The sequence below is a fragment of the Monodelphis domestica genome, chromosome 2, assembly GCF_027887165.1.
Source record: "Monodelphis domestica isolate mMonDom1 chromosome 2, mMonDom1.pri, whole genome shotgun sequence".
Classification (NCBI taxonomy): Eukaryota; Metazoa; Chordata; class Mammalia; order Didelphimorphia; family Didelphidae; genus Monodelphis; species Monodelphis domestica.
In genome coordinates, this window is record NC_077228.1 from 61,858,786 (window position 1) to 61,872,267 (window position 13,482).

A 13,482-nucleotide genomic window follows, 5' to 3' on the forward strand; every position below is an offset into this window, starting at 1 on the left:
GGGCAATGGAGGCCATTATAAGAGATTAGTGTGAATGAATGAAAGCCAGGAGGAAGGGAGAATGTCATGGCTTTTTTCACTGGGTAAGAACTGAGCCTAAATTAATAAATTCACCCCCTATTCACACTCCTAGACAAATGAGACAAACATCCCAAAAAGGAGACGATAAGGAGAGAGGTAACTCTTTCTCGGAGAACACACAGAACATAGAATTTCCCCAGTCACTCAGCATTGGGTTTGAAATCAGGAAGACTCATCTTCCTGAATTCAAATCTGGCCTCAGGCACTTCCTAGCTGAGTGACCCTACTCAAGTCACTTAACCTTGTTTGTCTCCGTTTCCTCATCTGGAAAATGAGCTGGAAAAAGAAAATGGCAAATCACTGCAGCATCTCTGCCAAGAAAACCCCAGAAGGTATCACAAGGGACTGAAAGAACTCAACAACAAAGACAACAGCCTCTGGTGTGGTGGGGGTGGTTGTCAGGCTTGGTCCTTACTGTTGAATAGGAAAGGTCAAGCCCCAACTCCATTCCCTGGTAGTTAAATAAGCAATGTTTGTATTATTGAGTTTAAAGGGAATATAGTAGTTTAAAAAAAAGCTTTCTGGCTTTTAATTTCCTGATCTTTAATGGGCTTCTCAGTGTCTTTTACCCCTTTCATCCCCCACTGATGACCCTTTTTCATTCTTTTAGTTTTCAAAGACCCTGAGACCAAGCTACAGCTTTTCCAAGCTCCCCATCTCTATACAAATGGGCAGAGCTAGACTATGTTCCATCTGGGCATCTGGGGATGTTGGGATCATTCCAGGCAATCCTAGGACTCCAGATGGAAATCCAGGAATTGCCCAAGTGTCCTCCAGGGCAGTCCATCCCCACCCCCAAAACAGCCTGCTGATTTGTCAGTGACTAAGCCGCCCATTCCTCTATGACTAACAAAGTGACCTTTTAATTATTTTAAACATAAAACAGCATTTTCATTGAAGCGTTTATTTGGGGGGAAATCACATGGATTCAGCAAACAAGTATAAATAAAACCCAGAAGGCCAAATGTCAGATTTTCCGTCTATGCCGTGTCCTTTTACATGAGTTCCAGTTGGTTTCTCTTCCATTCCCTTCTCTCCCCCACCCCCCAGAGTTGCACCACCATCAGATTTAATCTTTATGAGCTCATGAGGCATTGGATTATCTATGGATGCCTTCAAGACAATGGCCTCTTTAATCTCTCTTCCAATGCCCCATCCCTATTCCTGTAGGGTTCTGCCTAAACTACTATCACTTCTCCTAGCTCCCCACCTAGTTTTATCCTCTGCACCCACTTTCCTCAGTCATATTTAGATACCACCATATTGGCATGGACCATGCCACCCGGCCTACTCCATCCTCTCCTTGCTCCTTTCACAGGAACTCGGGAGACACAAGACCTGAGTGTGAATCTTGATTCTGCAGCTAGATGACCCCAGGCAACTCACTTGACTCAATTTCTTCATTTTGTAAAATGAAGGGGTCCAACTGGATGACTTGTCAGGTCCCTTCTAATTCTTGCTCTTAGACTTTAGGATGGACAAGTCACTATAAAATAGGATGAGGGAGGGAAAAAAATTTTAAATTGAGTGGGGGCAACAAAACAGAGAAGCTAAATTTAGAGCAAGAGCCAAGCCAAGGGGAGGGGGGGAGAAATCCTAATGGGGGAGTCAGTACAGACTCTTTGAACAACAGCGAACACCAGCAGTGGCTTGAAGGCTCTAGAGCACAGAAGCCAACAGCACCTCTGAGGGTTGGGACATCCATCCAGTGCACAGCTCTGAGCACTGAGTCCCAAGAAAAACATGGGCAGAAGTAGGAGAAAACCAGAGATGGAAGTCTTCTCCTAGCTTGGCGGGCTCACCAGCTGATGCTTTGGCTAGGAGGCTAGGAGGCACTTCATAAATGGAGATTGATTGGCTACGTTGGAACTAAAGACACCTGAACCAGGAGTGGTGGATTTGAGAAGAGGGCTGGGTAACCTTTTGGGGAAATATTATTCTTTTACTATTGTTACTAAAAAATCTCAACCCCTGAGGTTGGAAATCCCCAACAAGATTCCAAGTCAAGTTCACCGAAGTCAGGAGTTTGACAGGACCAAATGGTAACTTGAGATACATTCCATAAGTAAGGAGAGGCTGCTTTGGTTGCTGGGAAATGAGGGACTTTCTTCTTGGTGGGGCCAGCTATAATGTCAATGTCCTTGCAGACCTGTCCAGGTGGTCGGTGCCAGGAGACTCCTGTTAACGGGGAGGCAGGGGCTGCATGTGGAGGGCGTCATAGGTGTCCTTGGTGGCTGGGCTGAGGCCCTGGGGAAAGCAGAAAGAGATGGTGAGAAGGGCTGGATTCCCTGGAATCCTTTACCCACAACCAGCAGCCACCAGAGTCTGAGCACCATTTAGCCAAGAGTGCCACTCAAGTCTTCTCGGTGGGAAAGAACAAAATTCCAGAAACATTTATGAATCACCTGCCGGGTACAAAACATTGACACAGTGACAGAGGGGGTGCAAAGTTTGTAAAAGAAACCAGAAAATTAAAAATAATTTCTGGCTTCATTAGTGTCAAAGATGAGGTCTATAATGTCATTGGCACAGGGAACTCCCTGGTGAGGAAATTCCTTCTACCAATACTGGTCAGCACCTTCTTTGCAAAATAGTTTTAGAAAACTGAGTGGAACACTAAGAGGCTGAGTGACTTGACCTCCCAGACAAGGAGGATTTCAGAGGCAGGACTTGAACTCAGGTCCTCTTGGCTCCAAAATCAGCTCTCTGTCCAATGCTTTATTTTTACTTTTTTTTTTGTTATTCAATCTTTTTTTAATTGTGCCCACCTTTTTGTGACTCTATTTGGGATTTTCTTGGCAAGGATACTGGAGCGGTTTGCCATTTCCTTCTCTAGTTCATTTTACAGATGAGGAAACTGAGGCAAACAAGGTTAAGTGTCTTGCCCCAGGGTCACTCACCTACTAAGTGTTTGAGGTCAGATTTGAACTCATGAAGATGAGTCTTCCTGACTCCAAATCCTGTGCTCTATACACTATGGTACCACTTAGCTGCCAAAGCACAGATAACTTTCTTGTCTACACCACAAGGACTTGAAGAAGCTGTTGCAAAGCTTCTGGCCATTCTGGTTCGGACCTTTGGGGTTAAATCCCTACATCCTTTACCACCTCTTCATCCTGTTGCTGCTGAGGAAGTCACAGGATTTGTGAGCCTTTCATCCTGCTGGACTTTATCAGAGAGGAGAATATTGGAATAAGGGTGGAGGCTACTGGTTTAAAGGGGGGGCAGGTAGGTGGTACAGTGGTTAAACCCCTGGACCTGGGGTCAGGAAGACCTGAGTTCAAATTCAGCCTCAGACTCCTGGACTTAACAACAGACAGGTCTCAAAACCAGACCTCTTGGAAGATTGAGTAAGGGTAAGTTGTTAGAATGTCTGCCAGGGATGGGGTACGCATGGTTGGAAATATTCATTTCCTCCATGTTGCTCCCTCCCAAATATTCAGATCCCTCCCAAAGGTGACAAGTAATAGGGGGTGTGATATCATATATATATAAAAATAGTCTAAAATAGTTTCATAAAAAATAAAATTTTAGAAACAAAAATTATTTAAAATTAATAATATATTAAATATTGTAAATGTCTATATAATGAATAATATAATATAAAAATTAATAATATAAGAGATAAAAGAAAATATTTTAAATCATGTCCATATAATATATAATAATAACATATAAAATTAATAATATAGATAAATAAAATATTTTAATGTATAATATAATAATATAATAAAATTAATAATATAATAGATAAACTATTTTAAATAATGTCTGTATTATACATAAACATATAATATAAAATTAATAATATAATAGATAAATAAATATTTAAATACTATATAATGTATAATATAACATAATATAATTAATAATATAGAAAATAAAATACGTAAATAATGTATATAATATATAATATGATGATGTAATATAAAATTAATTTAAATAATGTATGAATAACATATGTGTATAATAATGTATAATAATGATGTATATAATATGTGTGTGGTTGTATATATAACAGTCCCCTCCATCTGTGGCCCAACAATCTAGCATCTGGAGCTGGGGAAAGCCTTAAGGATGGACTTGTCCAACCCCTTCCTTTTAGAGGGGAGGAGATGAGAAGTGACCAGCCAGAGGTCACCCACACAGAAAGTGGCAGAACTGGGATTCCAGTCTTGCTCTCCTGACTCTTCCGCCATATACAATAGGGTGGAACAGCTGGGACTTCTCGCAGGTATGAACACCTTCAAGGAAGATGAGCCCAAGAGATGGGGAGGGCTGGAGAGAGCTCGCCTTCTCCCCATGACCTCCCTGGTATCAGACTTTGTCCCCAGGCTGGTCAGACTCCCTCGGTGGTCCTGCCCACCAGAAGGGCCAGAATGCCTTATTCTGGCTTCTTCTCCCTCCACACCACTGCCACCCCCAGTGTGAGTGGAGACTTCTTTTTCAGACAAACATTAAAGGCACCTGGTAAGGCAACACAGGACTCTGATGCTTGGAAGCATTTGTGAAAACTGAACAGCTTGGGGGAAGGAGGGGGGAGAAGGGGAGGAGGGAAGTCACTGGGGACTGGATTTGAGATGCCAGCCAGCAGGTAGGTTGGTTCCCATTTGCAAAATCACTTGAAGCTATTTGTAGAGATGAAGCTCTTAACTATAATAATGCCAATTTCTTGGGGAGGGGGGGGTCCTTCATTTTCCCTTTTCTCTTCCTTCTCATCCTCCAACTCCTGTTGCCTCTGGCAAATGGAAGGCAGGAGAGCTAGTCTCCAGATGTCCAAAACTATCCAGAAAGGGTCAGTTCTGGATCACTGTAGGGGAAAGAGCTCAGAACTTGAAGTCAGATTTGGACACTCAGGAGCTGCATGACCTTGGATCTCTCTCTCTCTCCAAGATCCATTTTTAAATTATGTAAATCGGAAATAACCGTCCATGTACCACCTACCTCAAAGGGCTATTATGAAGAAAGCCCATTGTCTGCCTTAAAGTACTCTAGAAATATATATATGTACTTATGTATATTAAATATGTAAATGTATAAATATATTACATATAATAATCTATAAATATGATAGCTCAACCTCAATTGGTAGAGCAGAAGACTTTAAAATCATAGGATCAATGCTACAAGAAACCTTAGATTTTCATATAGTTGGGCCCCCTTATTTTACAGATGAGAAAACTGAGGCCCAAAGAGGTTGTGATTTGACCAAGGTTTCCCAAAAAGAATTGGGATTCTCCAGAGAAAGAACTATTGAAGTCATCTTTCACATCAGTGTACTTAGGGTTCTCTTGGAGGGTTTTGGTTTTGTATAAGTGGTCTCTAACCAATATGGAAGTGGGTTTTGCATGATGATAAAAAAAATATTTTTAAAGAAAGATGCCAAAGTTCTTTCCATTATTCCATGAATTTAAATCTTAGTTTGGATAAAATTTGTGGAAATTTTGTTTTGTGATTCAGTCATATTTGGGGTGGGCCAGGCCTTCTATCCTCCACTATCTTCTGAAGTCCATCCAAACTCATATTCATTTATTTCCATGATATTTTCTATATCATCCTCTGCTGCCCTCTTCTCCTTCTGTCTTCAATCTTTCCCTACATCGGAGTCTTTTCCAGGGATTTCTGTCTTCCATTATGTGGACCAAGTATTTAAGTTTGGGCTTCAGTATTTGACCTTCCAATGAATAATCTAAATTCATTTCTTTAAGTAGTGACTGAATTGATCTCCTTGCAGTCCAATGGACTCTCAAAAGTCTTCTCCAGCACCACAATTCAAAAACGTGGAGGCTGGGGCGCTAGCTTTTCTTTCAATGCAATTCTTACACTCATACGTCACTACTGGAAAAACCATAGCTTTGGTTCTATGGACCTTCGCCAATAAGACGATGCCTCTGCTTTTTAGCGTGTTCTCCAGATTTGCCATAGCTTTCCCTTTTGAGGAGTAAACGGCTATTCATTTCATGGCTGTAGTCGCTGTCCTCAGTGATCCTTGAGCCCAAGAATGTAAAAGCTGACACTGCTTCCATTTATTCTACCTTTATTTGCAGGAAGTGATGGGACCAGTCATCTTGGAGTCAAAAAACATGTTAAAAAACTCCCCACTTGGATACCAGCACTAGCCATTGCACCACTTAGCTACCTTCCGTAGAGGTGCTTCTTACCCTGCCTCCTCTCCCTGCCCCCTACTGGCGCTGGTGACAGCAGTAAGGGGAATGCTTTCTTTCTTTCTTCCTTATCAGTCATTAGCAACTCTGGCATGTGACTTTGGGCAAGTAACTTGACCTTACCTTTCATTATCTATAAAATGAAGGCATCAGACTAGATGAGCACTAGGGACGCTTCCAACATAAAATGTACGCCCCCCTTACCTTTCTAGTCTTCTTAAACCTCATACATACCACATACACAATACCACTAGCATCCTTGCTGCTCCACAAACAGGACGCTCTTGGCTCTGGGCATTTCCTCTGGCTGCCCTGTGCCTGGAATGCCCTCCATCCTCACATCTCTGCCTACTGGCTTCCAACACTTCCTTTGCTTTTCTTCAAGTCCCAGCTGAAATTCTATCTTCTACAGGAAGCCCTTCCCAAACCTCTCTTAATTCTGCTGCCTTTTCTAGGTAGATGATTTCCTTATTTATCCTGTAAGTATTTGGTTTGTACATAATTGTTTGTATTTTATCTTTCCCATTAGACTTCAAGCTCCTTTAGGGCAGGGACTATTTCTTGCCTTTCTTTCTATTCCCAGCTGTTTAGCACAGTCCTATGCCAATGGTTTTGCTTTTGCCTGACTCAATAGATAAAGGGCTGGGCATGGAGGTCAGAAGATCCAAGTTCAAATTTGGCCCCAGACACTTACTAGCTGTGTGATCCTGAGCAAGTGATCACTGTTTGTTCTTCATTTTTGGAGAGGACCAATAGCATCACAGGGTAATGTCTTGATTTGTGCATGATTCGGATTTAAGTGAGGTGGAGTTATACAAAGTCACCATCTCCGCTCTCTTTTCTGGAGTCATTGAAGCCCAATGGCAAAGTTCAGGACAATTGGCCATGGCCCAGGATGCATTGATGACCTTGGCATCTTCAATATCTGTCCAAGCCTTAAGCACTCCACAGTGGCTGCTTCTACCACCTTCATGGCCATTGGAACAAACTTTTCTTATCCACTCATTTTGGTCCATTAAAGGTAACCAATATGTGACAAATCCATAGGTGAGTTAAGGGGTGTCTGTCCCAAGTATGTGAAGACTTCCCCCTGCACAAGGCACTTACTTAAACTCTTTTTGCCTTAAATTCTGAAGAAGTAAATGGCAAAATGGTCCAGCATCTTTGCCACAAAAACCCCATGGACAGTATTGTTGTGCCCTGGTCCACAGGGTCATGAAGAGTAGGACAAGTCTGAACAGCAAAAAAGGCACTTAACAAATGCTCATTGATTAATGATTGACTGTGATCCTTCTACATAAAAGTCCTTGAAATTTGAAGACAGCCTTCACACCATTCCTTAGATTTTTCCTCTGCAGTCTAAATATTCCCAAGTCCTTTAACTGTTCTTAGGTTTCCCAGAATACCAACTCCCTCATCATTTTGATCAGCCTCCTGTGGACTCTGATTTGTCATTTCCTATTGTGACATTATCCTATAATTCAAGGGTTTAAAAATCTTTTAGAGAAAATTTCAGGAAAAGAAACTTGCTAACTCCCTGAATCAGGAAAGTGAACCTTTTGGAGAATGCGACATAGAGATGCCTACAGAAACCACATACTGCATAAAAAGATCCAGAATGAACTTTGGGATATAGTGAATTGAACTGTGGGGGGTTGAACTCATTTACTCTGAATGTAAACTCTTATGCCAAAGTGGATTACCCCCTAAATGGCTTTTTGTCAATGCTTCCAACTAACATTGGTTTTGCTCTTTCTCTTTTATTTCCCTCTCATTACCAAACTATTGTAATTTCCCCTTAGAAAGTACAATATCATATGTACCTTCAGTAAGAGATCTTTTGAAATATAAGCTGGTTATGTGTAATGATTCATTGGGGAGACTAGGCATGTAAATCTGGGAGATTCCAACATGCTTACCTCCCAATGGAATCACAGGGGGGATTGTGTGGATAGAATTTCCTCCCCAGGACTCTCACCCAGCATCCCATTTGCATGCTCACACTGAGTACTGTGAAGATTGGATTTGACTATCTCCTGATTGTAACAATGAAGGTACTTAGCTCTTCCTTTATTGTGAAGATTGAATTGTAATCCTCTATTTTTAGATTTTAATCCCCAAAGTGTTAACTCAGTATTTAAAGTTGATCTACCCATTTTAACTACAAAAAGGTGTTAACTAACTACAAAAGGTGTTAATTAACTACAAAAGGTGTGAACACCAATTTCATACATTGAGTGGGCAGTCCTGAAGAGGAGTGTGTGCTGTGATTGGTCGACATAAAATTTAGGGGAGGTGACACAAGAGAAAAGGGTCTTTAAATAGAGGATACAGAGACACACAGGATGAATCAAGATCAGTCACTCGGAGTTGGACTGGAAGACAGTTGGAGTGAAGACAGACACTTGAGGAGAGATTGGAAGACAGACACTCAGACTTGTAGTGAAGACACTTGGCTGTGGAACTGGACCCCTGGAGGAGCTCATACAGGAGACCTCAGACTGCTTTCCTTTTAGATGGTCACCATGGTGAATGTAAAGGCTGGCTTAGTTTCCTTGTCTTTCTGGAGGTGTGAACCTTCAAGAAAGGCCCATCGTCTTGAGATTCCTTTCCCCTGACTGGGGCTTAGAATTTCTACGTGGCTCTGAGGCAACCAGAGCTCTCTCTCTCTCTCTCTCTCTCTCTCTCTCTCTCTCTCTCTCTCTCTCTCTCTCTCTCTCTCTCTCTCTCTCTCTCTCTCTCTCTCCTTTTATCTCATCCTTAATATTTTCCCTTTATTGTAAATAAAACTACTATAAATTCCATTCTACTTTATTAATTCATTTTGGGATTTAGAAATTAAATCCTTGAATTCCATGTGAACTGGAATGACCTCCAGGAAATGATTCAGAATGAAAGGAGCAGAACCAAGAGAACATTATACACAGAAACTGATATACTGTGGTACAATTGAATATAATGGACTTCTCCATTAGTGGCAATGCAGTGATCCTGAAGAGCTCTGAGGGATCTACAAGAAAGAACACTATCCACATTCAGAGGAAAAACTGTGGGAGTAAAAACACAGAAGAAAAACAACTGCTTGATTACATGGGTTGAGGGAGATATGGCTGGGGATGTAGGCTCTAAATGATCATCCTAGTGCAAACATCAACAACATGGAAATTGGTTTTGATCAAGGACACGTGTAATACCCATTGGAATTGCGTGTCAGCTATGGGAAGGGTGGGTGGAGGGAGGGAAAGAATATGATTCTTGTAACCAAAGAATAATGTTCTAAATTGATGAAATAAAATGAATCCCTGGTGACCATCAATTTAATATTCCAGTCTAACCAGAAATAAATTTAAGAGTACACATACACCCAGAGTGCTTTGCACCTAAATTCTCAAAAAGTTGTTTTAATCAAGTTCTCACAATATTACAGATGTAATTTTACCTACAGCCTCCCATACTACATTATCTGTAATCACAAAGAGCACCAAGGAGGCTGAATGAGCTTCTCAGCGATGACCCAGTATATCCAATAAGCAAGATCTCTGACCTCTTCCCATCCCCAAACACCCCAAGGTCCTGGTAACAGAAGCCTCCTCAGAAAATGCTACATTTTTGGCAGTTAAAGTGTCAGAGAATGTTAGAGTGCAGCCATAAGCAATAAGTCCCTACCTGGTACAGGACATCATTTCCTTTGCCACGTCTCCGCTGTTTCTATGGAAGGGAACCAAGAAAAAGATGATCAACACAGGCAGACTTCCCACTCAAGTGAAGCTCTTATGGCTATGATGCTTGAGGGCTAAAGCCTGGATACCATCTGGAAAAATCTCTTCTCTCCTCTCTGGATGAGAGATGCACTAACCTCTTTTTCCATAATGGAAGGCAAATCAGCTTCCCAAGAGTTAATTAGCCAGTGTTTGGATTGATCTGGAATTTTATCTAAGGGAATTTCAAAGAAGATGACTACTCTCCAGGAACTGGAAAGTGTTTTACTAAACAATGGCACTTGCCAGATGTAGGATTTACTGTGACAGGGCTTGCCCATTCTGTATAGCACACAGTCCATTGACTCAGATGTTTGTCTTTTTTTAAATTAGGAGAGCAGGTTCTAGGTACATATGACAGGTGCAAAATTCAGTGGACTCATAATATTTATAGTATTAATCCCTTTGCATAAGTAACCTAAAAGCTACCATGTTGATTTTGACTTAGGGCACTGATGACAAGATTCAGTTTAGGGGACTTTCTTGGTAATTTTCTTGCTCTAATCCCCCTCTGAGCCTTCAAAGAGAAAGGGGGGAAAAAAAACAGTACTCACCTCGCCTTTCATTCCAATCTCACTGTATGCTTCTGCCATCTTGTCTTTTTGCAGTGACTGAGCAGCAACAGTGTTGGGAAGAGAAAGAAGAAAAAAGAAAATTCTCAATATTGAAAATGGCATTCTCCTCCTTCACAAACCTCAAACCCTACTTCAAAGAGCATTTCACAATTTGCTTGCTTCTCCTTGCTTTCTTCTCCATTCCCTTTCTCCCTCCTTAGCCTTGTCTTTGGGGTTCTTCTGCTTGGTCAGGCCCCCTCACTCTGAGCTGAGCTTAGCAGAGCAGCCCAGGGAAGATGCTATGTGACTGAAGTCTCATATCCTTTCCCCTATCGCCCATTCATCTATAAATAGTCAGACCTTCTTTAAACATCTTTCTTAAGCTGGCTATTTCTTTGACTGCCACTTGGACCCTTTTCCAACAGTCCTGAACTTGCAAGAAGTCTCCTATTAATGCCATATCAAACTTTAATCTAAAACACTATTTAACTGTGAGCCTCCAGTTGCCTTGGGACTTGACTTTAGTGCAAATATCACTGGCCAGTTGTATACCTGAAGCAATGGCTACTCTGTGCTGCCCTCAGACTCTGAACCATGTACCAAGACTTCCCCATGAGCATCTGCTCTCTCCTTGGAGTAAGCAGCTAAGTCTCAATAACCACTATCCCTGTGTGACCCTGTTGTTCTTCATTTGACTCCCTCCCTCTCTCTTGTACCACAAATATACATGATTCCAACAAAAGCAAACTGAATTCTGAGTAACCATGAAACCAATAAAAGCCTCCTGAGAACAGAAAGTTCTTCCAAGGGCAGAGAGACAGAGGACTATTAGGACTGGATATTGTAGATATTGTCACTCTGTTGAACATTTTTGCTTAATTATTTTTGTTTTTCCTAAATGAAGGCTAAATGATTAAGAGAAGAAGATTAAAATGATTGTGACTTTTAAAAAAAAGTCTTAGAATCAATACTGTGTATTGGTTCCAAAGTTAGATAGCGATAAGGGCTAGGCAATGGGGATTAAGTGACTTGCCCAGGGTCACACAGCTAGGAAGTGCCTGAGACCACATTTGAACATAAGACCTTCCATCTGTAGGCTTGGCTTTCAATCCACTGAGCTACCCAGCTGTCCCTATGATATTTATTTATTTATTTATTTATAGTTTTTTAATTTAAGTATTTTTCCATGGTTACATGATTCATGTACTTCCCTTCCCCTTTCCCCCTCTTCCCTCCCAAAGCTGACAAGCAATTCCACTGGGTTATACATGTATTATCACTCAATACCTATTTCCATATTATTCATTTTTGTAATAATCTTTTAGAAACCACATCCAAAACCCATAAAAACAAGTGATTGATCATATGTTTTTCTTCTGCATTTCTACTCCCACAGTTCTTCCTCTGGATGTGGACAGCGTTCTTTCTCATAAGTCCCTCAGAATTGCCCTGGATTCTTGCTTGCATTGCTACTAGTAACAAAGTCCAATACATCTGATCGTCTCACAATGTTTCAGTCTCTGTGTACAATGTTCTTCTGGTTCTGCTCATTTCACTACACATATGATATTTTTTAAAGGCACAAATAAAATGTATTTTAAAAATATTTGATGAATTACATTGATTTCAGCTGCCTCAACTCCCTGATCCATTTTTCTCCACATTTCCTCCCCTTATAACACCCCCCCCAAAAAAAAGCACACTGGGTGCCCATTGGCTGGGGGGTGACTGAAAAAAAATATGGTTTAGGAATGTATTTCACTCTCCTCTACTCACATTGTACACGGTTTCTTGAGGATTCTTCCTTCTCTGCCAAGAAAAAAAAAACAGCAAAAATAGTCAGAAGGGGGAAGGTCTTGAGTGCATGGAGAATGAATACAAGCAATTATTGTGTCTTCTATAATGTATGGGATTGTTTTTGCTTCTGGGGGATAGGAAGCCCTTACTTCTCCTAAGACTTTTTTTTTTAAACCTTACCTTGTATTGGTTCCAAGGCAGAAGAGCAGTAAGTGTAGGCAATGGGGGTTAAGTGACTTGCCCAGGGTCACACAGTTAGTGTCTGGGGCTAATTTTGAACTCAGATCTCCTTGACTCCAGGCCTGGCACTTTATGGCACCTAGCTGCTAATTGCTACTAATAAGCATTTATTAAAAGCAGCATGGAATGAGGGTGAGTCAGCTAAGGGGTATTATGGATAAAACACTAGAATTGAGAAGACCTGGGTTCAAGTCCAGGCTCAGATGCTTGCTAGTTGTGTGACTCTGAGCAATTTACTTAACTTATCTGCCTCAGTTTCCTTTTCTGCAAAATGAGGATTATAATAGCAACTGCCAACTAGGGCTATTATGAGGATAAATTGAGGCAATATTTAGAAAGTGCTTTGTAAACCTTATAATGCTACATAACTTTGCTGACTGATATTATTTGAGAAGATTCCTCCCCTCAGCCCCTTTGCAGAGGTATAGAACATGGCCTATATTTTCAATATTCCAAAATTTATTTAGCCATTCCCTACTTGATGTTTGTTTAGTTTGTGTTTTTTGCTTCTGCAAAAAGTTCTGCTAAAAATATTGTGATATATATTGAACTTTTCTTTGTGACTTTAAAGTTATTAAAATATATACCCCCCCCCCCAAAAAAAAGAACATGGCCTATATTTTCAGACTTTTTCAATGTAGTAAATGAATTTGCTGATTTTTTCCTTTTCTTCCTCTTTTTGCCTTCTTTAAAAAAATAATTTTATTACATGAGATGACTTTCTATAAGTGGATAGGAAGATACAGGGAGAAACTGAGGCAACATAAAAAAGTAGGAATAAAAATGTATTTAAAAAATAAATATTTGTTGAAATGGGATTATAGGGTCATAACTCTGGAGTTGAAAGGGATGTCAGAGGTCATCTAGTCCAAGCCTCTCATTTTACAG

The 13,482-nt window shown here is 40.8% G+C and overlaps 1 protein-coding gene across 1 annotated transcript in view; it reads right to left on the reverse strand.

Annotated features, from left to right (window-relative positions):
- Positions 1-969: 969 nt before the first annotated feature.
- CD247 (CD247 molecule) overlaps positions 970-13,482 on the reverse strand; it is a 97,211-nt gene continuing 84,698 nt past the window's right edge. The window contains exons 5-8 of the mRNA XM_007480707.3: positions 12,334-12,366; positions 10,558-10,614; positions 9,912-9,953; positions 970-2,328 (exon numbers count right to left, since the gene is read on the reverse strand). Coding sequence (XP_007480769.1) covers positions 2,263-2,328; positions 9,912-9,953; positions 10,558-10,614; positions 12,334-12,366 — 198 coding nt within the window. The 3' untranslated portion in view covers positions 970-2,262. The remainder of the gene's footprint in view (positions 2,329-9,911; positions 9,954-10,557; positions 10,615-12,333; positions 12,367-13,482) is intronic.